This window comes from Elephas maximus, chromosome 20 (genome assembly GCF_024166365.1).
Source record: "Elephas maximus indicus isolate mEleMax1 chromosome 20, mEleMax1 primary haplotype, whole genome shotgun sequence".
Taxonomy (NCBI): Eukaryota; Metazoa; Chordata; class Mammalia; order Proboscidea; family Elephantidae; genus Elephas; species Elephas maximus.
The window spans coordinates 20541657-20569435 of record NC_064838.1 but is presented as its reverse complement, the minus strand read 5'-3'; the positions used below and the strand labels follow the sequence as shown (position 1 = coordinate 20569435).

General features: G+C 42.6%; 1 protein-coding gene across 1 annotated transcript in view; it reads right to left on the bottom strand.

Annotated features, from left to right (window-relative positions):
• The window catches only part of GXYLT2 (glucoside xylosyltransferase 2), a 106872-nt gene that overhangs the window by 5638 nt on the left and 73455 nt on the right, over nt 1-27779 (bottom strand). Inside the window, exons 4-6 of the mRNA XM_049862430.1 lie at nt 21861-22112; nt 18382-18505; nt 6586-6758 (exon numbers count right to left, since the gene is read on the bottom strand). Coding sequence (XP_049718387.1) covers nt 6586-6758; nt 18382-18505; nt 21861-22112 — 549 coding nt within the window. The remainder of the gene's footprint in view (nt 1-6585; nt 6759-18381; nt 18506-21860; nt 22113-27779) is intronic.

Genomic DNA, 27779 nt, shown 5'->3' with positions numbered 1-27779 from the left:
ATGAACTTTATTTTAATAATTCAAGTACTGGATACTGGCTGTTGTTTTTTCCACTTAATATTGAGCTTTTTAGATTCTGTGATTTTGTTCTTTTTAATTCTCCTGTTTCCCATTGAATGTGTCCGCGAGCAGTATTTTCCAAAATAAATCTTTCAGGCCATTTAGTTACAACCATGTGTCAAAGTTTTATTACAATCTTGCTGCAAGGGAAAAAGCCTCTAGTTGGTCAGGTCAAAGATTTGTTCTTGGCAAAGACATTGTGTATGAAAAGACTGGAGGAAAGAAAAGGGAAGAATTAATGGTTTAAGGTTAGTAGATTCTTGCCTGACAGTTGGCAAAGTGGATGGGTGTCTGGTTTCCTAGAACAAGTCTTAATCCCTTCTCAATTCATCAGAAATACTGCCTAAGCATGTTTATCAGAAATCTCAATTTCTTCCCAGAAGGGATTATGCATTAAAAAAAAAAAAAAAAAAATTTTTTTTTTTTTTTTTTTTAAATATAAAAAGGTGGTTTGATGGTAGAATCAAACCCAAGTTTGATTCCAGGCCAATGCAACCTCATGCAGAGCCACCACCCCTCTGTCGCTGGAGGCCTGCATGTTTCTATGATGCTGAACAGGTTTCAATGAGGCTTCCAGATTAAGACAGACTAGGAAGAAAGGCCTGGCAAGCTACTCCCCCCACCCCCAAAAAAGCCAATAAAAACTCTGTGGCTCACAATGGTATGATTTGCAACTGATCATGGGGACGATGCAGGACTGGGCAGCATCTCTATTGTGCATGGGGTGGCCATGCGTTGGAGGCCAACTTGATGGCACTAACAACAATACAAGAAGGTTCTATCCCAGACCAGGTTGGGAACGCTTTTTCTTTTACAGAATTTAGACAATTGATAGACCCTGTAAGGCCGGTCCTTAATCTGTCCTTTTCACCACTGTATCCCCAGCAATGGAATCCCTCGGTGGCGCAAATGGTTAAGCACCCAACTACTAGCCGAAAGGTTAGTGGTTCAAACCCACCCAGAGATGCCACAGGAGACAGGTCTGGTGATCTGTTTCCAAAAGGTCACAGCCATAAAAACCCTATGGAGCAGCTCTACTCCGCACACATGGGGTCACCATGAGACAGAAATCGACTTGACGGCAACTGACAACATCCCCAGTGGAGGGAAGAGAATAGGTTAAAAACTGGTGTCACCCTTGATTCCTTTCTTCCCCTCACAGCCCTCATCCAACCCTCCAGCAAGTCTTGTAGCTGCTTCTACAACAGTTCCTGAACATGGCTGCTCGTCACCACCTTCCTGCTACCACACAAGTCCATGCCAGCCCCTTCTCTCCCTTGGAGGGCTCTAATAAGTCTCATAAAGAATTTCTGTGTTTTCCCCCCGTCCCCTTCCACCAAGGGTCATATTTTTAAAATATAAATAGAACATATTACTCTCCCATAAAGGCTTCTCACTGCAATTAGAACACCATCCACACTCCCCCCTTGTCTTAAAGGCTCTGTGTGACCTGGAACCCTCCACTCTCATCTCCTCCTCTCCCTCCTACATCACCACTAAGGTCACCATGGTCACACCAAACTCTTCCCTGCTTCTGGGATTTCCTCCTGGCTCTTCCTTCACTGGAAACCCTGGTGGCGTAGTGGTTAAGTGCTACAGTTGCTAACCGAAAGGTTGGCAGTTCGAATCCACCAGGCACTCCTTGGAAACTCTATGGGGCAGTTCTACTCTGTCCTATAGGGTCACTATGAGTCGGAATCAACATAACGGCAATGGATTTATTCCTTCACTAAGGAGCCCTGGTGGTGCAACGGTTAACCAACTGGCTGCTAAATGAAAGGTTGGTGGTTTGAACCCAGCAGCCACTTGGGAAGGGGCCGGTGGAGACCTGGTGATCTACTCCCCGTTGCTAAGTGAGAATCACTCAAAGACACACAACACCAATTCCTTCTGCTTAGCAGGCTCTTCCTGCAGATCCACCTATAGCTGCCTCCAGCTGACCAAGCCTCAGGCTGGCAGGCATCTTCCCCGATGACCCCTGCTAATGCAACACTCTTCTCACCCCGCTCTGGTTCCTTTCTGACACCATTCATGATCTGCTATGATCTTTGTTTCTTTGTGTATGTGAATATTGTCTGGCTTATCCCACCAAAATACACACGTCCTGAGGACAAGGACTTTGTCAGTCCTGTTATCTTCTAATTCTGAGAACCTGGGATTGGTCCTAGCATAAAATAGACGCTTCATACATGATTGTTGAAAGAATTTCTGAAAGAATGCCTATCTGACAGATGGATTTCCAGGGGCCATGATGGGGAGAGATTGCCTTATCTCCTCCAGGAGGTAGGAAAGTACATAAACATACACAGGGATTAGGACTAGGGCTAGGGTGTTGGAGGGTGAGAGAGCCAGATGCAGGGAGGAAGGGAAGGAGAGAGCAAGAGCGAGTGAGAGAGAAAGAATGTTTTCAGAGACAGGTGCAGAGAAAAAGAGAACTTAAGATAGTGAGAGAGAAAATACTTATAAACAGACATTTTTATAAAAAATCCATTTCAGTACAACTAGATGTTGCCCAGCTACCATCACTGAGTGTTCTGACAGGGATCACAATAGAAAATCCCAGGCAGAGCTGGAGAAAAATATAGAACAAAATTCTAACTCACAAAAAAAGACCAGGCTTACTGGCCGGACAGAGACTGGAGAAACCCTGAGACTACTGCTCCAGGACACCCTTTCAGCTCAGTAACGAAGTCATCCCTGAGGTTCACCCTTCAGCCAAAGATTAGACAGCCCATAAAATAAAACAAGACTACAGGGGCACACCAGCACCAGGGCAAGGACAAGAAGGCAGGAGGGGACTGTAATAGGGAACCGAAGGTCAAGAAGGGAGAGTGCTGACATGTCATGGGGTTGTTAAACAATGTCATAAAACAATATGTTTACTGTTTAATGAGAAGCTAGTTTGTTCTGTAAACCTTCATCTAAAGTACAACTAAAAAAGAAAAAAAAAATGCATTTCACAGGTGATGAAAACTGAGGTCCAGAAAGGTAAGGACACAGAATTAATGACTGATAACCAGAAAATGACAAAATTGGGATTTGAACCCAGGTCTGTTATCCCCAAAGCCAAGGTCTGACCTACTATTCTATGGTGCACAGCATTGTGGAGGATGGGGAAATATATCCTTTATGATGGGGTTGGTCTAGATGTACTCATGCTTGGGGGATGAGTTAGTGATATTCCTGATTGAAATGCCTGAATGAAAATGGTCTTTTAAGGCCCAACTGAAGAACATCATTGAGTGTTTCGGGCAGGATCATTCATGAGACAAAATTATTTGGCTTTCTTTCTGGTTCCCCATAAAACAAACAAGTTGTAACTCAAGAGCCACAACTGCTCAAGTCCAAACCACGGCTGACAGATTATAAAAGAAATCTGAGAGCAGCTATGATATCCCCACATTCTTGTTTAACTTCCACTTGTACTCCTGAAAGGGTTTGCCCCTGGAGTCAGTGTTTGAGTATCTAAATGTGATGGTATCACTAGGAACAGAACAAATTGTCTGTGTAATCAAATCACCTGGCCTTTGGAAACCAAACAGCAGGAAAATACAGCAGAGAAGAGAGAGGTGTTCAATTATACACGTACTAAACTCTTTCCCTGCACGGAAGACAATTCTGAGAATTCCAGAGTTACAACTATTTGGGACTCTCCCTAGCAAAAGCACATTTTCATACCCCAAAAATGTGTTACCAGTTTACACGATACATCCCCCTACCTCCCTCCTACCAAAGACTGTTCATGAAAACCCAAGGTTCCCAGGCCCTGATGAAAAAACCCCTGATGAGGTCTACACAGTTTATGTCAGTGGTTGGCAAACTTTGTAAAGGGTTAATACTAGCTATATTAGGCTTTGCAGGGCATACCTTCTCTGTCACAATTACTCCCCTCGGCCGGCTCTTGTAGAGTGGAAGTAGTCGGAGACAACTTGAAATCAAATGAGCGTGGCTGTGTCACAGTAAGACTATCGAGACTGAAGCTTGAATTTCATATAATAGTCTCAGGTCATAAAATATTCTTCTTCTTTTATGTATTAAAAAATGTAAAATCCATTCTCAGACCACATGTTTTATAAAAATAGGGAGCAGGCCAGATCTGCCCAAGTTTCCTAACACCTACTCTATGTATTGCAATTACGGATTCAAAAGAGTAATCCCCGAAAGTAGCGTTTGCTGGTTTTCACACGGCAATCTCAAGGTAAAAGATGATGTGAACTGAAGAATTTCCCAAAGCATGAGATGCAAGGTGCCAGCAGGTAGCGCTTGACCTGATTGTAGGTGATGAACCACAAAGTAAGGTTCTTTCAACCTTCCATTTACTACCAGAAGGTACAGGTAGTCCCCAACTTAACGTGGGGTTCCATTCTGACAAGACCATTCATTGTAAGTCCACTCCGACGTAAGTCGAATCCTTTTTTTTTTTAGTTTTCATAGCCTGCTGTGTGGCAGTGGTTTGAACAGTAAGTCATAATGTGGAACATCTGAGAATGATAGCACCAGCCAATCACGCGCTGCAACGTTATATGTAGTACACATTACTGATGGTAAGATGTACCAAGTGGGGTTCTTTGTAACTCCAATACATCCGAGGTCAGGGACTATCTGTAGTTCTAATATGTCTTTAACGCCTCCCTAACACTTGCTAATCGATCTCTTCAATGAAGTTAAGGGCGGGCTTCAGGTTCTAAGGAGCCTGGCTACTGGCAAAAATCCTGCGGGTGATGGTTCAGGCCAACCACAGGCAATTAAAAGGCTTTGCCTGGCAGGCCACAGGGAAGCTGCCCTTCCACGCCAGGCTCGGTGCCCAGTCAGTGCACTGCAGTTTTCTCGAGGGAGTTGTAGGCAAGGATTCAGGCCTCTCCCGTCAGCCATGCTCATATGCCCACGGCACCTAGATTCGTGGCCTCCTTATTAAAGATCTCGCCTAAAGCATTTTTTTCCATTTTGACTCAATACCTCTTCAGTCCCAGACTTTTCCCCTCTCCTTCCCCTCACCTGACCCACGGGTCAGTAAAAGGCAGGAGTCTGCTTTGGGTGCTTCTCAGCAGTAGGATGACTCCCTCTGTCTGCGCCGCACCCACCTTCTCCTTGCCAGGGCCGTTCTATGGGGAAATGGAGCACCGGGAGCTCATCTTGCCTCTTGCTTGCCCTGTCACAGTAACGGAATAAAGGCTTAACTGTTACTGTCCGTTTAGCTCACGTCCTAATTGACCACCTGGATACCTGATTACTTGAGAGGTTGGAGCAAGCAACCAGGCAACATATTTAGCTTGAACTGAATAATGCTGTTTTATTTTTGTTGTATTATCTTTGTTGTTGTTGGTTGTTGTGGAGTCGGCTCTAACTCATGGAGATCTTATGCATAACAGAATGAAACATTGCCTGGTTCTTCTGCATCTTCATGACTGTTGGTACATTTGGTAAGCTCAGCTTCCAGCCCTATATCGGACAATATTCTGTTGTGATGCAGAGGGTTTCCACTGGCTGATTTTCCAAAATTTTCCAGGCATTTCTTTCTAGTCTGTCTTAGCCTGGAAGTGCCACTAAAACCTGTCTACCATAGGTGACCCTGCTGGTCTTTGAAATACCAGTGACATAGCTTTCAGCATCACAGTGACACGCAAAGCACTACAGTATGACAAACTGACAGACAGGTGGTGGGTATTATCTTTACCCTTGCCTAATGCTCTCTATTATGGCAAAGGGCCCAGGATTTCCCTTCCTGGTATAAAATATCCTCCCTGTCATGGATTGAATTATGTCTCCCCAAAAACGTGTGTATCAACTTGGTTGGGCCATGATTCCCAGCATTGTGTGGTTGTCCTCCATTTTGTGATTGTAATTTTATGTTGAGAGGATTAGGGTGGGATTGTAACACCACCCTCACTCAGGTCACCTCCCTGCTCCAAGGTAAAGGGAGTCTCCCTGGAGTGTGGCCTATAAAAAATACCACCTTTTATCTCTCAAGAGATAAAAGGAAAGGGAAGCAAACAGAGTTGTGGACCTCATAACACTATGAAAGAAGCAGCAGGAGCAGAGCGTGTCCTTTGAACAAAGGGTCCCTGTGCCTGAGAAGCTCCTCGACCAGGGGAGGATTGAGGACAAGGACTTTCTTCCAGAGCCAACAGAAAGAGAAAGCCTTCCCTGGAGCTGACACCCTGAATTTGGACTTTTAGTCAACTTTACTGTGAGAAAATAAACTTCTCTTTGTTAAAGCCATTTACTTATGGTATTTCTGTCATAGCAGCACTGGATGACTAAGGCACTCCCTCAGTAAATTTATTTAAGTAAAAAAAAAAAAAAGAGCGACTTACTTGGAAACAGTAAAAAAAAAGAGTGGATATAGTAGAATATTAGGTGGCATGTGGCTATAGTGAAAACAGAGTGACTGGAGTTGGGGTAAATCGGTGTCATTCAAAGCTTCTGGAGAGCCATTTGGGCTTCAAAGGGACTGATGACCAAGTTCCCATCTGCTTCATGCTGTAAGCACGCACGGCTGCCTAACAGTGGCAGGAGGACACTTACATCCCGTATTGCTTCGTAGAGGGCTTTGAAAGTTGGCTGCTTATCATCATGGTAGACACCTCGGTTCCCATGCAGAACAGACACACCTTCACGTTCAGCCTCTTTGCAGTTGCTTCCGTACATGCAGTGATCGGGACGGTAGTTCCAATGGCAGGGGAACACATAGAGACACTCTGGTGGTGACAAAGAAAGACATATGCCCACAGTGAGTGTCAGCTCACATCTTATGCCTGGCGATTAAAACAATGGTTCTACAAACTGCAGACCATGCAAAATGTAAGTGCATATGAGTGTGATCATGATTCATGGGCCCAATTTCATGACATTTGTTAAACTTCTGATATCAGGAATTAAAGGGGCACACAGTAGTGATATTTTAAGTTTCATCCAAAGAAGGAAGACAGTATAGCATCGTGTACAAGAAGGCAAACCAGGGCATCAGGCAGCCTGGGTCTGAATTGCAACTCTTGCACTCACAAACAGTGAGACCTAGGTCCAATGACTTAACCTCCTTGTGCTTCAGTTTCCTCATCTGTAAAATGGGAGTAACAGGACCATCCTCTTATTTGATGATTGAGTGAAAAAATGCATGTTGTGCTCAGTAGTGTTAGTAGTTATTATCACAATCAATTCTTCACAAAGTTTTTGTGAAATGGACAGATGCAGAAAATAGAAGTCAAGCTTGATTACAAATAAACAAAAATCAAACAAGGGAAAAAAAAAAACCTTACAATAGCAAAGAGAAAAAAACTGAAAGTATAAAACAAAAATACCCCTACACCAAGGTGACTATATTCTTGGTGTCTCTCTCTCTGTGCATGTGTGTATTTGTTTTTGAATCTCTAACCTAGTGGTTCTTAACCAGGGGTGGTTTTGCCCCCAGAGAACACATGGCAGTGTTTGCAGGAAGACATTCTTGGTTATCACACATGGGGTAGGGTGCTACTGGTATCTAGGTGTAGACACCAGAGATACAGTTAAACATCTTATAATGCACAGAACAGCCCCCCACAGCAAAGGATTATGTCAGTAGGGTCGAGGCTGAGAAACTGCTCTAATTCTACTGGACTCAGAAAATTTCCCTTTGATGACTCGCATTATAATTAGCAACAAGTTCATGACCCCCTTGCTTCCGGGTTCCTCAGCATGATTCCAGTACAGGCTGGAATTAGAGGAGTTACGGATGAAAGCTATCTGCAAATGTGTGCCACTGACGGTGAGGAAGGCCTTGGTAAGAGAGCACAGAGGATTAGAGCAAATCAGTGACCACTACTGGAAAAGTGACTTAAAGCAGGGCCTGTTGGTGGGCTGAAGGTATCCTCTTCTCAAGCAGAGGATCACTGCTTAGAGATTGCAGAGGGCTTCCAGATGAAAAGCAAAGAACGACGAGACCATCACACAGCCCCTCTGGTGGACCGTGTATATATATCTAGCAGGTTCTGTCTTTCAGAGGCCACAGCGACATCAGGAACCCTCTATCAAATTCCTGATTGTTCACAATGCACTATCAGATTTTCCTTCTCACAGATGAACTCCATTCCACCATGATGCACTTGTCCATAGATAGTCCATCAGCAGGGCGCAGTAGTAGTCATCCCTAGATTTGAATCCCAACTCTTCTGTTTATTACCTGTGTGACCTCTTTGCATTTTAGTTCCCCCTACACTGGTAGCAAAGTGGTTAAGTGCTACGACTGCTAACCAAAGGTTCGGCAGTTCGAATCTGCCAGGCACTCCTTGGAAACTCTATGGGGGTTCTACTCTGTCCTATAGGGTCACTATGAGTTGGAATCAACTCAACGGCACTGGGTTTTTTGTTTATCTGAGAAAGGGGGAGTGCAATAATAGCTATCTCGTAAGGTAGAGGAGGCCGTGGGTGCCACAGATGGTTAAGAGCTTGGCTTATAGCTGAAAGAGTGGTGGTTAAAGTCCACCCAGAGCACCTCAGAAGAAAGGCCTGGTGATCTAGTTTCAAAAAACCAGCTATTGAAAACCCTATTGAGGTCAGTCCTACTCTCACACATCTGGGGTCACCATGAGTTGGAATCAACTCAATGGCAACTGTTTTTTGTTTTTTAAATAGGGTGGATGTGAGGATTAAATGAGTAAAACATCTAAAAAAGTGCTTTTGAACAGTATCTGGCACACAGTAAGTTCCCCACAGCCCCACTGCTTCCTTTTGTAACCCAATGGTTAGGACACCCACCTGGGCATCTGTACTTGCCGCCTCTGCCGATGCCCCGGCTAATGTTCCCCGCTGAGTGACCGTCCCGGAGCCCACCTGTGTTTTTCTAGATGCACTGATTGTTTGACTCAAGTATTTATCGAGTGAGTACCTGATATGTGCACTGTGGACAAAGCAAATAACAGGAAAGCCCAGTCCCTGTCTTCATGGAGTTTCAGGTTTGGTGATGAATGGCTTTGCCTCTTCCCAAGTAGTTTAGGCCTCCACTACGGCAGCCTCCTTAGAGGACTGAACCCAGTGAGACAAAGAGAAAGTGGAAAGGGGCTTTGGAATCAGACATACATAGGTTCAAATTTGGGTTCTATGGGTTTTATAATGTTGGTGAGTTACTGAAACACTTGACATCAGTTTAGAAGCCATACCAAGCCAAAAAATCAAACCTGTTGCAGTCAAGTTAATTCCTACAGATAGCGACCCTACAGGACAGAGCAGAACTGCCCTACAGTGTTTCCAAGGCCGTAAATCTTTACGGAAGCAGTCTGCGACATATTTGTCTTACAGAATGGCTGGTGGGTTCAAACCATCGACATTTTGGTTAGCAGCCAAGTGCTTAACCACTGCACCACCATGGCTCCTTTAAGAAGCAGTATAGAGAAGTCAAATTATCCAGGTTTGAATCTTAGCTTTACCACACATTAACTGACAGCCACAACAATGGACTCCAACACGAACAGTCGTGAAGATGGTGCAGGACTGGGCAGTGTCTCACTCTGTTATACATAAGGTTGCCATGAGTTAGAGCTGAAATGCCCCATAGGATTTCCAAGCCTGTAAATCTTTATGGGAGCAGATCGCTGGGCCTTTTCTCCCGTGGAACTGCTGGTGGGTTCAAACCGCTGCCCTTTCAGTTACCAGCTGAGCACTTAAAATTATTATTACCATTGTTATACCAAGAACTATTGCATTAGGTTGCTGAAAGGATTAAATGAGGTAAACTGAGTGAATCTTATTGTTTTTGACATACATGCCTGTGATACATGTTTTACTCCAGTTCTAGGCATAGGTACTCCAGGTACCTAGTCATTCTTAACCTTTTATAGGTCACAGATCTCTCTGCAAATCTCACAGAAGTTTTAGACTCTGTCTTTGGAAAAGTACAACTGGGTATATATTATAGATTGAATTGTGTCCCCCAAAAGGTATGTTGAAGTCCTAACCCCCAGTGCCTGCGAACATGAACTTGTTTGGAAAGAGGGTCTTTGACAATATTATCAGTTAACATGAGGCCACACTGGAGTAGGGTGGGTCCTAATCCAATACAAGTGGTGTCCTTATAAAAGAGGAGAAGAGGTACAGGCACACACCCAGAAGGAAGATGGAAGCAGAGACCACAGCGATACATCTATAAGCCAATGAATAAGAAGGATTGCCAGCAACCACTGGAAGCTAGAAAGGAGCAATGGAGGAACTTCCCCCAGAACCTCAAAGAGAGCATAGCCCTGCTGACACTTTGGAGACTTCTAGCCTCCAGAGCTGTGAGACAATACATTTCTGTTGTTGTAAACCACCCAGTTTGTGGTACTTTGTTACAGCAGCCTAGGAAACTAATACAGTATATGTAAAGAACATCTGTTTCCAAGTTTAGGGTGTTACAGATTTCCCAAGGACCACCTAAGAATCCCAGCTGTCTAACCTCAAATATAAAACTGGATTCCAGAGATTTCAATTCACATCTTTACACCCTCTCCCTGCAGAATTCTCCCAGAGGAAGAAAAGTAAAACACATTGGGCGTATAAATGAAATAAGTATTCATTCACCACATTATTGCAAAGCACTGGTGTCACCACAATGCTAAGGAGCTGCTCTTGCCCTCAAGGAATTTATACTCTTTAAGGGACATAGAAGTCCTGGTGGCACAGTGGTTAAGCCTGGACTGCTAACTGAAAGGTCTGTGATTCAAACCCACCAGCTGCTCCGTGGGAGAAAGACATGGCAGTCTGCTTCCGTAAAATTAGAGCCTTGGCAACCCTATGGGGCAGTTCTACTCTGTCCTATAGAGTTGATATGAGTTGGAATTGACTTTACGGCAATGGGTTTAAGGAAGATAGTACATAGGGTGGTCAAAATAAACAAACGCCATGTTTTATTGGGGCTCAGAGAAAGGAGAGTTTATTTCTGGGAGGTGAGATGAGAGGAAGTTTTGAACTTTCACTTGAACTTCAAGTTAGGGTAGAATTTTGGCAGTCAGAAACAGAGGCTTCGAGAAGCATTTAAGGTAGAGAAAAACAGCCTGATCACAATGAAAACTTTGGAAATTAGAGAATGTTTCAGAAAAGATAAACCATTTTAGCTTTGCTAGGGCAAAGGCCATCTCTTTGAGGGGAGAAGATAACAGTAGAAAAGTAGTCATATAAATATACTGCTTTGGTCCAAAATGGGAAACCCTGGTGGCGTCGTGGTTAAGTGGTACAGCTGCTAACCAAAGGGTTGGCAGTTCAAATCCACCAGGTGCTCCTTGGAAATTCTATGGGGCAATTCTACTCTGTCCTATAGGGTTGCTATGAGTTGGAATTGGCTCAATGAGTTGGAATTGGCTCAATGGCAACGAGTTTGGGTTTTTTTCGGGGGGGGGTCTAAAATGTTCAAGAAATATAATCCTAGATTAAGTTGCAAGTAGCCACGTTTGGTTCTAGCTTGTTAAGCCCAAAAAAAAAAAAAAAAAAAGGGTGGGGTGGATATTTTCTTTTTGAAAGGAGAGAAGCTAGCTCATAAAATAAGAGGTAAAGATGAATTGGGCAGGAAATGGGTAGTTCCTGGGGTCTAGGGGATGGGGACTAATTCATATCAGCTTTTCAGCATTCTGCCAGGATGAATCAGCCTCAGTCACTCTCTGCTCTTGGGTAATTCCTCTCTAGGCTCAAGTTCCCAGGAGATAGTCTGCCTGGCTTTGGGGGAGCCAGGGGAGGGCAGGGCTCTAAGACTCCATGCAATGGGGGAAGAGTGACTCCCCTAAGGAAACTGGGGTGTTGTCATCAAAAGGAAAGGAAATCAATAGATATGTCTTTTTAGTCACAGATAAATTTTGCATGGGTTATACTTTGATATCTCTATTTCGGTAATGAGGTGGGGAGGGCGGTGCTGAGTTAGCCTCGTGGGCTGGGCAGAGGGAGGAAAACCTCTGTAGATGAGCTAATGAACATATAGAATGAACTAATGACAGCTATTTGGCACATGATCGATACCTGTCCTGAAACGGATCTCGTTTAAGCAAGATTATCAGTGCTGGGAAAATATGATGCTTAAAAAAGATGGCATGGTGAAATGTTCAGGAAATAATACACTGAATGCTTGTAAAATCTCAAATCCCCAGACCCCAAAACACTGCAATTTATTATACACTACTTTCTTCCAGCCCACCTATCTTCAAACCCTGGGTCTTTGCTATTTTTCTCTCAATTTTACATAGATAAAGAAACTCATTAACTGATAATCCCTTAGTGATCCCTTCAGGAGTCATATTTACTTCCAGGGTCTCCTAACTACTCACAAAGTACTGGGTGAATTGATTGCTCCTTACATTTCTGATTATTTCACACTCTTGGGGTCTCTAAGATTATGGAATAGTTTATGTCTAGTTATTTTAGTTCATGGTGAAACAGGCTTGCTCCTCAGCAGCTACTCTGTATCAATGGAATGGAGACTGATTACATTATTAACAGTTTTCTTTTAAATGTCCCATTCTGGAACTCAGCTTTCCCAGCATTCTTTTTGTCCTTCTCCCAGAATGCACCTTGCCCCAGAAACCAGTTAACCTGTTACACTAGAGTCGGTTCTGGCTCATGGTGACGCCACGTGTGCTCCAAAGGGTTTTCAATGGCTGTGATCACCAAGTCTTCTTCCAGGTTGCTTCTGGGTGGATTCTGAACTGCCAGACCTTTTGGTTTGTAGCTGAGTGCTTAACCTTTTGCTCTAACAAGGGACTCCTTTACCCCAGAAAAGGGAAATTAATTCTTCCAAGAAGACTTCACTGACCACACAATCTTAAACAAGCTCTCCTCTCTCTCCAGCTCTGATATGCTCCTTCTCAACCCCTCATCTGTTTCCCACATAGCACTTACCACAGTTTGTGGTTATTCTGAATGACAAGTTACTGTTCTTTGTGAGTCTATTTCTTCCAGTAGAAGGGGTTTTGTGAAAACAGGGTTTTGTTTATCTCGTCTGCAGCCATATGCCCAGCACCTAGCCCTATAGCTGGCATACGGTAGGTGCTCAATAAACATCTGCTGAATGAATGAATGAAACCATATGCCTCCTTCTACTACATAGGGAGAAACCCGTGAGAGCCGGAACTTGGCAGGACTGCCTTGTTTTTCAAGGTCTCACAAGTTTTCCACCTTTGACAGGGTGCAGTCTTACCACTTTTTCTCTCTCTCTCTCTGTTAGTGGAAAATATTTGAGTTTTCCTTCTCTGACAGGTTTCCACCTAACACACATCCCGACTTTTGCAGGTTTTACTGTATATCCTTTTCCTCTCTCTTGCTGTCTCCCTCTCCTTTTCCTCCCCACTTCCCTTTTCTCTCATTTTCCTTGCAGTGGTCTCCTTCTCTTCCTCTTCCTTTCTCCTTTCACTCCATTCTCCTAATTCCATTCATTCATTCAACCAAGACTTGTGAACCCCAACTCCATTTAAGTTACACACCATGAAAGACAAACACATAAAGTAGACACAACTCCTTCTCACAAGGAAACTAAAATCTCTCTCCTTCTCTTTTGTACTTTACATCAGAGCTCCTGAATTGCCCCGGCTCCCAGAACAACAATTCATGATCAGTTTTCCTGAACAGTCCTGATACCAAAGAGTTGAGCCTGTCAACCCTACAACATGCTCAGAATTGCCAGCTGCTGGGTGCTTTTTGGTATGGAAAATATGCTTGCATACTCAAGGGCAGGGCTCCAGTCATTCCAGACAGGATGAGAATAAGGTCCTGATAGTGCCGTAGAAGAGGCTTATGAAATTCCAAGTCAAGGACAGTAAAGCTTGTCCCATATGACCAGGTGTCCTGCTCCCTCTGGCCCTAGCTGCACCTCTCCTGACTCCCTGTTGTCACACTCAACACAAGGGAAATCTATGTGTTTATTCCATGGCCATTTCAGCTCTTCTCTCTCCCTTTGGGCAGAACCCCACTGCTTCTTCTCTGGCTTGATGCCTTGCCTTGTCATCTACACATGTCTAGTTTAAGTTTCTTTCCTGCCCACAAGCTACTTTTCTAGAAACTGACCCTGAAGAAGGCGTAGACCTAGAGGGCTATGTTTGTGTCACATGATCTTGTCCCTCTGGCCACCGATGACCACATGGAGGGTAGTCTCCTGGCTCAAAGAGAATTGATTCATAGCTGGGCTGGAAATCAATTCATAGGCTGAGTGGAGCCATTCTCAAGACTTTGAATTAGGAACCATAGGAAATCAATCATCTTCAATTTTAGACTTGTATAGTTGTGTTGACTTGGGGTTGGCAGTCATGCTGGGCCATGTGCAAACAAAGGATGCTGGCTGTGAGAGAGAATGGAAGCAGAGGCACAGAGAGAAGCAAAGATGACAGAGACCATAAGGCCTCTGAAGGATGAACAAATCAGCCCTGGTCCCTGGCAGCTCCCCAGAGCTAGTTCTCATCTGCCTGGCTTTACCTGATGCATGTATTCATGAGACCACCTCAGGATCCTCCCAATATCTTCCCTTACTTAACTAAATGGCTTGAATGGTTTTTTGCTCCCTGCAACCAAAGTGCATTAATACACACCCATCTTTCTACTTTGGGTTCTCTTTTGGCCCTTTCCAGATTTGCCCCTTCTATGCACCTCGTGGGCAGCCAGCACTTGTCAGTCAGTGGAGGCCTACACGTTGCTAACGTGCTGACCAAGTTTCAGCAAAGCTTCCAAACTAAGGCAGACTAGGAAGAAAGGCCTGGAGATCTACTTCCGAAAATCAGCCACGGATCACAACGGTCTGAACCGCAACAGATTATGGGGATGGTGCAGGACCAGGCAGTATTTCATTCCATTGTACAGTTGGGGGCCAAGTCGGTGGCAGCCAACAACAACATGAAACTCTACTCTTGACTCAAACTCAAAGATGTACATGCAGTCTTCCACCCCTTGAAGAAGCTGCCTTGGCTTACCTATCAGGAAGTGTCCTGTGGGCAAGCTACCTGCATACCTGCTACAGGCTTGAGTCAGTCTATTACTGAACCCTGCAACAATGTACCCGCAGGCATTTACTCTATCTAATAATATGAAGAGTTTTAAACCAAACTCAGTACTGAAGTCACTCCTGAGGTTCACCCTTCAGCCAAAGATTAGACAGGCCCATAAAACAAAACAAGACTAAATGGACACACCAGCCTAGGGGCAAGGACGAAAAGTAAGGAGAGGATAGGAAAGCCAGTTAATGAGGAACCCATGGTTGAGAAGGGAGAGTGTTAACACGTAGTAGGGTTGGTAATCAATATCACAAAACAATATGTGTATTAATTGTTTAATGAGAAACTAATTTGCTTTGTAAACCGTCATCTAAAATACAGTATTAAAAAAAGTTTTAAACCATTTTTTCTTTAATGACTTTTAATCACATTTGAAAAAGAAATGCTATTGGCTACAGGAGGCTATAATAATAACACTCTAGACAAGCACTACAGGTTTTACATGCATTGCTTCATCCATGGCAACCCAAAGAATCACAACAGTAAACATAGTTATCTGTTGTCCTGGGGCTAAAATTGCCTCCCTCTCTCTTTCCAGGGATAAAGGTCACAAATTATTTTCTCAAATGTAGTTTGGCCTGGTTAATAGAAAGTGCTCACAATCAATATGAACAAAGAAAAACCTTTAAATGTGACTGTGATCACTGGATCACTGGAATTCAGTTCAAAGAGCTCCTGCTTAAGAAAGTACCTGGGTCAAGTATGAAACAGGAAGACTAAACGCAGGCCACACCAAGAACAATCAAGGAGTTCTCTAACACTCCCTGACCTAAAGCCAGAGAGTTTGGTTACTTATTTGCTACTGCTCGGAACCAGGGGTTCCAGCAACTTCGCGGTTATTTTACAACATCCTTGTACTCCATGCCCATCTGGATCTAAAACGGGGAGTGCGGAAGCTATTAAGCTCAGCTGGTTTTCTGCCCCAATTAAAGACAAGGGAGCTGGTGTCTAATTGCAAAGCTGCTGACACCTGCCTTTGAGTATTACTCACTGATCATGTCCTCAAATAATCTGCAACAGGTTAAGAGGATTTCTGGGGACGCAACTGTTTGAATCTTTTGAATTCCTCAGTTTGGGAAGACAGATTTGCTTACATCAGATGGTTCTAGATTCACAACAGAAAGGAAAATACAGCATTTAAACGTAAAAAAAAAGTAATGTAGCTGAGACATACTTTTTAGGGTATTTGTCCAGCTCTCTAAGATCCCCCATCTCTGGAAACCTCTCCTCTCCCCAAATACACAGAGATAGAGTTGGAGTGGCCTGGGTTCAGAGTGTGGCCCCAGTACTCTCTGGATGGGTCTGTAAATTCTTTAACCCTTTTTCCCTTGGTATTTTTTCTGTAATATGGGGATTATATTCTTAGGGTTGTTCTGAGGATGATATAAGATAATGCTTAGAACAGCACCTGGCACTTAGGAAATAATCAATGTTATCCATTATTTCTTGGTTCCATGCTCCAGGTCCAGCTGACCCATACTGGAACCATCCGATTTGGGATGGCAGTTTGGGATTGGGATGAAGCTAGTCTTTCCATGTGGGTAAACCCATAGCATGAAACCTCCGTACTTTGCTTTCAGGTCTGAGGAGCAGGGAATACAGTCTCAGTGAGAGCAAGAGAGTTCACTTCGGGTTCCTCATTGCTTTTCCTTTCCTATGTCCAGTCCTGTGCTGAGCCTGCCTGCCTTCCTACCCTTGGCTTTCAAGAGACACCTGTTTGCTTAGAAAAAAGTAACCTTTCCGTCCACCCAGATGTGCCTGAGAAGAAAGGCCTGGCAAACTACTTGCAAAAAATCAGCCATTGAACCCTATGGAGCACAGTGCTACTCTGACACCCATGGGATTGCCACGAGTTGGAGTCGACGCCATGATGCCTGGTGTTTGGTTTTGCTTAGACTAGCTTCGTCAGTCTATTATTTGGTTAGAGTTCTAACCAATACACCTAAACCCAGAAAAAAGAAGAGATCTGCTTAAGATGGAAAAGGAGGAGGTGCAGACCTTAAATTCCGTTACCGTCAGATTGAAATGGATTAAAGCATGCAAGAAGGGAATGGCCACGTTTCCTTCTAATGAGTTAGTATTGGGACTTTTTCCCAGAAACTCCATATTGACCTGCTTTTTTTTTCATTTCCACGGTTTGATCTTTTTTGATCTAAGGACATATAAGATTAAGTTCTACTATAAAAAAATAAATAAAGATACACAGTTGGTGCTTCGAAGTAACACATAGCCACAGACAGAGCTCTTTATAAAAAGAAGTCTCCACTTCAGGATTTTTAAAGGGTAGTGTGGGTTGGAGGAAACCCTGGTGGCGCAGTGGTTAAGTGTTACAGCTGCTAACCAAACAAAGGTTGGCAGTTGGAATCCACCAGGCGCTCCTTGGAAACTCTAAGGGGCAGTTCTACTCTGTCCTATAGGGTGGCTATGAGCGGGAACTGACTCGATGACAATGGGTTTTTTTTCTTTTTTTAAGGAGAAAACATGGTTTTGATTTTTATGACATTAAGGTTTTAGCAAGAAGAAATAACAAAAGAAGGAAATTGTATTAGCCTTAGGCGTTAACGTAAAAACACAGACCAGAACTTTCCATTTCTCCCACCCTCATTGCCACCACCAAATCATCGATGTAGGAGTATAAGAATTTCCCTTGCCCTGAATGAAAAGAAAAATGGGATTTGGGACTGTAAATCCCAGTCTAAGGAGCCCTGGTGGCAAAGTGGTTAAGCACTCGGCTGCTAACGGGAAGATCTGCAGTTCGAACCCACTAGCAGCTGCTCTTCGGGAGAAAAGACCTGGTGATCTGCTTCCATAAAGATACAGCTTTGGGAACCCTATGGGGAAGTTCTACTCTGTTCTCTAGAGTCACTTTGAGTCAGAGTTGAATCCACAGCGGCAGGGTTTTGTTATTGTTTTAAGTCCTTATTCTAGGCTCTTTTAACCCTGAGCGAGTCACTTAATTCCAAGGATCCTGAAAATCCTTCACTCTAGTAACTGTTTAGGCTGCAGAGGGTCTGATGCCCAGACTGTCATCTTTTCGTGTAGTTCTGTGCCTCAGGTTAATTTTGACTGCACTTCTAAGAAGAGTGGTCCAGAAAAACTTAAGAAATACTCTTTAAAAATGGAGTCCAGTGTCTGAGGTTTCAATAAGGGCCTTTTGTGTCAGCAGCATGAAGACACGCCTCCGTCAGATACCCAGGGGGCGGATGAAAAGGAGTGCCGGTGGCAGGGTGGGAGGGGAACACGGGCTGCCCTGGGCACAATTCCAGCCTAGTCAATAGCAGAGGCCTGGAATGCACGCTTAGGCCTCGAGGTGGGCGTACTTCTACGCAAACCGTATTCTCTAAAGACAACCTACCTGGGTTGAAATAAAATATAATATTTAATAAATCTTGGTCTCCCCATGTGATGGCATTCTTGTATTTCTGGTACAGAGGGTATAACATGTCCTCCCAAGCCAGGCCTGTTGAAATCAAGCTGTTCTGGAAAAGAGAAAACCATCAGAGCGCTGAGGCAAAGCAAGTGTATTTTGTCCATTATGAAACTGTGCAGGGGAACGGGCTTTCCTTCCCCCTAGGGGAATGAAGCAAGTAGAGGAGGGGTCCAGCTAGCCTCAGGGCATAGGACAAGGCTGGTGGATTTACATGTTGGACCCCTTCCTTTCTTTCTGCCCTGTTTTTGTTTTGTTTTAAAGCTACAGATTTAGAGTTTAGTCAGAAGTACCCGTGGATGGACCAGGAACTGGTAGCGGGGAGTATGGTTTCTACTCAGAAACCCATGCCAGAAATTGAACCTCTTTCTTATTATGCTTAGTTCTTGTCTCTGAAGTGAGGGAACAAAATACAGAGAGTAGAATTAAGGTAATCTTAAAGGCAAACAGGGGACAGTGGGAGATGGGGGAGGTCTGGGTTTGACTTCTGGCCAGTAGATCTCTTGCACAGCCACTGCACATCTGTCTGGAGGCTTGCGTGTTGCTACGATGCTGAATAGGCTTCAGCTGAGCCACCAGACTAAGACAGACTAGGAAGAAAGACATGGCAATCTACTTCCAAAAATCAACTCATGAAAACCCTGTGGAACACAAGGGTCTGATCTACAATCAACCCTGAGGCTGGCATAAGACCAGGCAGAGGTTTGGTCCGTTGTGCATGGGGTCACCACAAGTTAGGAGACAACTCAATGACAGCTAAAATAATTATTTATTGTCTTGAAATATTTGTTTATTTTTAAATATTTATTTATTTTTAAAATAACCACAATAAAAGTTCAATCAGCACAGAAAGATATAAAGTGGAAAAGTAAAAATCTTCAGCTATCCCCTATGATTTCCATTCTCATATTCTCCGAAAGTATCCACAATTTACAGTCTCTTAGGTATTCATCTAGGAGTTTCTAGGTGGACACAAATGGTCATGCTGTATAGCATTATACTGTGTTGTTGTTGTTAGGTGACATTGAGTTGGTTCCAACTCATAGCGACCCCATGGACAACAGAACAAAACACTGCCCAATCCTGTGCCATCTTCACAATCATTATGCTTGAGCCCATTGCAGCAATCTACCTTGTTGAGGGTCTTCCTCTTTTTCACTGGCCCTCCACTTTGCCAAGCATGATGTCTTTCTTCAGGGACTGATCCCTCTTGATGACATGTCCAAAGTATGTAAGACGTAGTCTTGCCATCCTTGCTTCTAAGGAGCATTCCAGTTGTACTTCTTCCAAGACAGATTTGTTTGTTCTTTCACCAGTCCATGGTAATTCTTTGCCAACAACACAATTCAAAGGCGTCAGTTCTTCTCCAGTCTCCCTTATTCGTTGTTGTCCAGCTTTTGTATGCATATGAGACGAATGAAAACACCATGGTTTGGGTCAGGTGCACCTTACTCTTCAAGGTGACATCTTTGCTTTTCAACACTTTAAAGAGGTCGTTTGCAGCAGATTTGCCCAATGCAATGTGTCTTTTGATTTCTCGACTGCTGCTTCCGTGGCTGTTGATTGTGGATCCAAGTAAAATGAAATCCTTGACAGCTTCAATCTTTTCTCTGTTTATCATGATGTTGCTTATTGGTCCAGCTGTGAGGATTTCTGTTTTCTTTACGTTGAGGTGTAATTCATACTGAAGGCTGTGATCTTTGATCTTCATCAGTAAGTGCTTCAAGTCCTCTTCACTTTCAGCAAGCAAGGCTGGTCATCAGCATATTGCAGGTTGTTAATGAGTCCTCCTCCAATCCTGATGCCACCTTCTTCTTTATATAGTCCAGCTTCTCAGATTATTTCAGCATACAGATTGAATAGGTATGGTAAAAGAATACAACCCTGACGCACACTTTTCCTAACTTTAAACCACACAGTATCCTCTTATTCTATTCGGACTACTGCTTCTTGGTCTATATACAGGTTCCTTGCAAGCACAATTAAGTGTTCTAGAATTCCCATTCTTCTCAATGTTATCCATAATTTGTTATGATCCACACAGTCGAATGCCTTTGCATAGTCAATAAAACACAGGTACACATCCTTCTGGTACTCTGCTTTCAGCCAGGATCCATCTGACATCAGCAATGATATCCCTGGTTCCATGTCCTCTTCTGAAACCAGCCTGAATTTCTGGCAGTTCCCTGTCGATGTACTGCTGCAGCCGCTTTTGAATGACCTTCAACAAAAATTTACTTGTGTGTGATATTAATGATATTGTTCTATAATTTCCACATTCAGTTGGATCACCTTTCTTGGGAACAGGCATAAATACGGATTTCTTCCAGCTGGTTGGCCAGGTAGCTGTCTTCCAAATTTCTTGGCATAGGCGAGTGCGCACTTCCAGCACTGCATCCGTTTGCTGAAACATCTCAATTGATATTCCGTCAATTCCTGGAGCCTTGTTTTTTGCCAATGCCTTCAGAGCAGCTTGGACTTCTTCCTTCAGTACCATCGGTTCCTGATCATATGCTCCTCCTAAAATGGCTGAATGTCAACCAATTCTTTTTGGTACAGTGACTCTGTGTATTCTTTCCATCTTCTTTTGATGCTTCCTGTCTTGTTGAATATTTTCCTGTAGAATCCTTCAATACTGCAACTCCAGGCTTGAATTTTTTTCAGTTCTTTCAGCTTGAGAACATTTTAACTCTTTCACTTAGATATCTTATTTATCACCAGTTATGTTGTTGCTACTGTCTTGTGCTGTCTGAGCAGATTTCAACTCATGGTGACCCCATATGTTATAGGGTAGAACTGCTCCATACGGTTTTCTTGGCTGTAATCTTTACAAAAGCAGGTTGCCAGGCCTTTCTTTTGTGGCAATGCTCGGTGAGTTTGAATCACTTGGTTACCGCCAAGCTTAAATAGTTCATGTCACGTAGATTTACCTAACTCCTTTTAATAGGGGATAATTTTTTTTTGACTCATTCTCCACTGATATTCATTTTGATTCTTTCCATTTCTCTGCTAGGATAAAAGATGAGGCAATGAACACCCTTGTACAAATATCTCTGTGGGTGTATATAAATATATCCCTAGGATAATTCCTAAAAATTTTCCATGGTTTTTGAAGCCTTGGATAAGCACAGAGTTCAAAGATTATGGAATTCAGAAATGCAAAATGATATTTCTGAATGGTAGGTAACCCAGCTGAATCGTGAAATTCATAGCTACTTAGGCTTTTCCTAAACAATGAAGTATTCCCTAACTTTCTAAATACTTTTCTCTCCCTTGGGTCCTCCCATTCTCACCCAAGGCCACATATTTCCAAAATCAGCACACTGACACTCCCTAGCAATGTCACTGTTCAAAAGATATACTATAGCCCAGATTTATACACAAGGAATTTTAAAGTATTTCCTTACCTTGAACTGGGTACTTCTGATGCGTGTTAAGTTCATTAACATGACTCCTGAATTAACTCCCGCAGCACCATAGAAAGGGTGACGAGCAAAACGACTGTACCAGCCAATCTTGGGGATTTCATGCTCAGGGGCCATGGCTGCAAGCTGGGTGGAATTAAAGTGCCTCAGAAGCTTCCAGATATCATCGACAGGTCTCAGGAAGAGAACATCAGTGTCCACATAGAGAAGGGAGTCCACATCCTTTAAAATCACCTTTGTGTGTATCAGGAGCAGAGGTGGAGAAAAACAAAAACAGGTCAGAAATAATGAAGTGTTCTGATACATATAAAATGTCACCAATTTTCATTGATTAATGTGGGTTCTAGAAAGAGTACCACCCTTGGCTCCCTTCCTTCCTTCTCTTTGGACTTGAGGAATAAGGGTCAAACAAGTGGCAGAGACTTTAAAGGAAGATAAATCTTGATCTAGATTGGTTCAATTCCAGGACCCTGGGCTGTATTTAATAATGGTTGAGTTTTTAAATGAATGAAAAAAAAAATCTGCAAATTACCGAGGCTTTCTTTTCTTCCTTCCTCCAGTAAGATCATTTTGTCTTTCTCTCTTAGAGCTAGCTTTTCCTTGGAACCGCCAGGTCTGCATGAGAAAACCTGAAGTGGACAATCTCTAGACCAGCTCATGCCAGGCTTTGGGGTAAACACTCTGTCTCTGGATTCATTTCACCTAGTGTTGGTGGTCATGGTTCTGCATCTTTGTGAAATGATATTTTTAGCTAAGATTTGGACTTGGGAATAGGCAAAGCAAGTTTTTGGCCACCTTCATTGGTACATCAGGTATCGGTGAACTCTTTCTTAAAAAAGGCAAGACAGTGAATATTTTACTCTCTGTTGCAAACTGCTCGAATCTGCCGTTAGAGCATGAAAATAGCCATTAACAATACGTAAATGAATGAGTGTGGCTGTGTTCCAATAAAACTTTATTTAGGGACACTGAAATCTTCATTTGATTTTTCCAACAATTTTAAATGTAAAAACCATTCTCAGCTCATGGGTGGTAGTTTGCCATTTTCCTTTGCAGACCATTCAAGCCAGCCACCTTAGGTAAACAAGTTCTCCAATGCTAACTGCTCAGCTTTACCAGAGTTTTGCCCTGGGTTTTGAGAATTCAAAACCTCAGCTAACAATAAAATGTTATTTGCCTTGTTTTGCCATCGTTCCCTAAATTTAATGGTGGCTCAACCAAAGAAACAATAGAATTTTCTTAGATTCCTGGGCTATCATCATCCTAATACCATAATAACACTCCATTGGGGCCCTCAATATTTAAAATTGATAAATAGGGGCATTTCAAGGAGATTTCAGACTTGAGTAATTTCAAAGCCTATGCCATGATTAGGATTTATCTTTCTTTCCTTACCTATTACAGGAATGGATTTTACAAACTAATAAAAAATAACTATCATCTACCATCATCACCATTTCATAGAAGAAGATGATGTTGACACCTATTTTAACTACCTGAAAATCCTAATGTCAGAATTAGGATGAATTCTTTAAATTGAGTACACTAATTTTTTTTTTTTTAAACCCACCATATTATCCTTTTTTTTTTCTTATATTTCTTACGGGAGGGAAAACTTTGTCACAGATAAGCACTAGTCTGCCAACTATTTTTTGAAAACTACAACTACAGAGCCCTGCAGAGAAAGGGCAAAATATCTTTAAAAGCATTAATATATGTTATGACACTAATTAGGTATTACATGGAAATACTAGTTAAGATATCCTAGATGCCCAAGACACTCCCAAGGATTCACCCTCCTGCCAATCTCATCTCACTGGGAAGGAAAACTGAAGCATAGCCAAGTGTTCTGTCCAAGTTTGTGTGTCATAAAACATTAGTGATTGCGAGATTTTGGAAAATAAAGTTACAGCCAGATGAAGCCATGCTCTAGAATGTGTTTAAAGGAACATGAGACTTCATGGTGTTCCAAGAAACAGTCAATTTAGAATTAGAGCATCAGAGAGGAAGAGAAAATTATCTCAACCCTTGTGAAAAAGTACAAATTTTTTTCTCTTTAGAGCTGAGTATCTTAGAAGGCTTGAATAAAAGCATATGATGTTAATGTTTTAATTACATAACGGTTATGCAGAAATGTGTTGAGCAAATTCAAGCTCACTCATTTGGTAAGTTTCTTTTTTTTCCTTGGTCTTAAGGCATTAATTTCTTCAATTGAACAAATGTGATTACCGCTCCTCAATAAAACAAATAAAAAAAGAAAACAAAAATAGTTGAAGAATCTAGAAAAAGAAAACTAAAAAGATCTGGAGGCTGGAGGAAGTTCTGTATGAAGCTATACTAAAGACAGTGTCTTTAATCAGCAATGAAAAAGCCAAATGGGCTGTATCAGAAAATTTATAGAATCAGAACAATTTTAAATACACTAAGTTTTTTACCTAACCAATATCCTATTATTCGACATCGAGATTGCTCCCACTTTTTTACTATTATGAGCAACACTACAATAGATATCTTTTTAGAAAAATTTCTGAACACATAATATAGCATTTCATTTTAAAAAATTTTATTAAATATTTACATGGTGTAAAAATAAAAGTATATTAAGGCAAATTCATTGATAAGTTTTTCCTTCTTTTTCCCTCAGTTACCAGGTCCGCTACTTAGAGGTAAACAATGTTATTGAATTCCTCTGCATTGTGCCAGAGACATTTTATGCATATAAGAATAAACAGCTATCCATATTCAGTTTCCCCTTTTTATGCTACAAATGGTATATCAGTCTTTACAAATGTCAACGGCCTTTTTTTTTTTTAAACAATAGTACACGTAAGAGATCTTTCCATATCAGTACATAAAGTGTTTTTATTATTTTTTATGCCGGTATAGTATTCCATCACGTGGATTTACTATAATTTATCCAGGCTGAAAATAAGTTGTTCTCAAGCTTTTGTTATTACAAACAAGGCTGCAATCAAAAACCTCATGTTGAGTCATTTCAAACACAGATGAATCTATCTGTAGGATAAGAATATATGCACTTGTAATTCTGACAGACATTGCCAAACTACCTTCATAAAAGTGGACCAATTTATGCTTCTACCCACCATGTGAGGAATGTCTCCTTCCCCTCATCTTCACCAACTCAGTCTCTGATCAAACTTTTGGATCTCTGCCAATAAGGGGGCAACCCTCAGGTAGTAGTCTAACAGCTCATTTTAGTTAATCACTTCCTAGCCTTACCCTAAGGAGCCCTGGTGGTACCATGGTTAAGCACTTGGCTCGTAACCGCAAGGTTGGCAGTTCAAACCCACCAAGCGCTTTTGTGGGAGAAAAGATATGGAAAACTGTTTCCATAAAGATTACAGCCTAGGAAACCCTATGGAGCAGTTCTACTCTGTCACATGGGGTTGCTATGCTATGAGTCGGAATCGACTCCATAGCACCCAATAACGACAATAGTCTTACTGTGGTGGGTTGGTCTGGAATCCAGTAGCGGAAGGTGGTACAAAGTTAGCAGACAAGTGGCAAGCATTAAAAGGACCCTTGAATAACAGCTCTGGTTCCCACCAGATGGCAACCACACAAGCCCCAGACCCAAATCAGCATGGATGGGAGACCCTCTAAAGAGCCTTTCTCTAGAACCTTCCTCTGATGATGCTCCATTTTGGAGCCATGCTTTCTGGTGAGTTGGCTGCTACTTTTGGGAAACATACAAATCTTCACTTAAGGAGCCAGTTCAGCCTAAACTAGAGGTTGAAAACTGTGGGTCAAATGCAGCGTATAGATGGGTTTTGCTTAGCATCAAACCAACCAAGCTCACTGCCATCAAGTTGATTCCAACTCATAGTGCCTTTATATGACAGAGTAGAACTGCCCCATAGGGTTTCCAAGGAGTGGCTGGTAGATTCGAACTGCCAACCTTTGGGTGAGCAGCTGAAAGCTTAAACACTGTGCCACCAGGGCTCCTTGCTTGGCATATATAGCATATTTTTAAAAAATAATATTTTATTATGTTTTTGGTGAAAGCTTACGCAGAAAGTTAGGTTCCCCTTTGACAATTTTCAGACAAATTGATCAATGACATTAGTTACATTTTCCACATTATGTCAACGTTCTCATTAATTGTGTTCTGGCTGTTCCATTTCCAGCACTCTAGCTTCCCTGCCCCCTTATCTTCTCACCTTCACAGTGTTTTTTTTTAAGTCACATGAATAGACAGATGCACATCCATGTCCATTGCAGCGTTATTCATGATAGCAAAAAGACGGAAACAATCTAGTACTCATCAACAGATGAATGGATAAACTATGGTACATACACACAATGGAAGACTACACAACAATACAGAACAATGATAGATCTGCAAAGCATCTCACAACATGGATGAATCTGGAGGCCATTATGCTGAGTGAAATAAGTCAATCACAAAAGGATGACTACTGTATGAGGCCACTACTAGCTACTATAAAAACTCATGAAGAGGTTTACACAAAAAAAGAAACAATCTTTGATGGTTAGGAGGGAGGGGAGGGGTGGAGATGGAAAAACACTAAACAGACAACAGATAAGTGGTAACTTTGGTGGAGGGTAAGATAGTACACAATACTGGAGAAGCCAGTACGACTTGTCCAAGGCAAGGTTGTGGAAGCTCCGTAGATACATCCAAACTCCCTGAGGGACCAAATTACTGGGCTGAGGGCTGTAGGGACCATGATCTCAGGGAACATCTAGCTCAGTTGGTGTAACATAGTTTATAAAGAAAATGTTCTACATTCTACTTTGGTGAGTAGCCTCTGGGGTCTTAAAAGTCTGTGAACAGCCATCTAAGATACTCCATTGGTCTCACCTCATTGGGAGTAAGGCAGAATGAAGAAAACCAAAGACACAAGGGAAAGATTAATCCAAAGGACTAATGGACCACAACTAGCACAGCCTCCACCAGACTGAGTCCAGCACAACTAGATGGTGTGGGCTACTACCACTGACTGCTCTGACAGGGATCACAACAGAGGCTTCCAGACAGATCTGAAGAAAAACGTAGAGCAAAATTCTAACTCACAAAAACAAAAACAAAAAAGACCAGACTTACTGGTCTGACAGAGACGGGAGAAAACCTGAGAGTATGGTCCCCGGTCACCATTTTAGCTCAGTAATGAAATCATTCGCGAGGTTCGCCCTTCTGCCAAAGATTAGACAGGCCCATAAAACAAAATGTGACTAAATGGGCACATCAGCCATGGGGCAAGGATGAGACGGCAGGAGGGGACAGGAAAGCTGGTAATGGGGAACCCCAGGTCAAGAACAGGAAAGTGTTGGCATGTAGAGGGGTTGGCAACTGACATTAAAAAAAGTAATCCCAAAGTTACATCTCAGAGACATAGTACAAACAGTGTCTAAGAATCTTGAGTCTGGCATTTCTGAGTTCAGATCCTGGCAGCATGACCCACTAGCCCTGTAACTTAGGACAAGTTGCTCAGTCTTTCCAGGTCTCAGTTTCCCCATTTGTAAAAGGTGGAAAGCAAAACCACCACCACCTCCAGCCCTACCCTGGGTTGTTATAACAATTAAGTGAAATAACGCACACACGGTACTCAATACTGTGGCTGATATACAGTAACCGAAAACCTGTTGCTGTCACGTTGATTCTGACTCACAGTGACCCCATAGGACAGAGCAGAACTGCCCCATAGTGTTTCCATGGAGTGGCTGGTGGATTCGAACTGCCAACCTTAACCACCGAGCCTGCCAGCAGGGCTCCGGTACATAGTAAGTGCTCAATAAATAGCAGGTACTGTTGCTGTAAGTGGTCTCTGTGTTGGCTCATTTAAAATGGCAAGTGTTAATTCGTTACCATTCGCATCACTCCCCACAGCACTTCAAAACGTGTCGACAGTAAAAAAA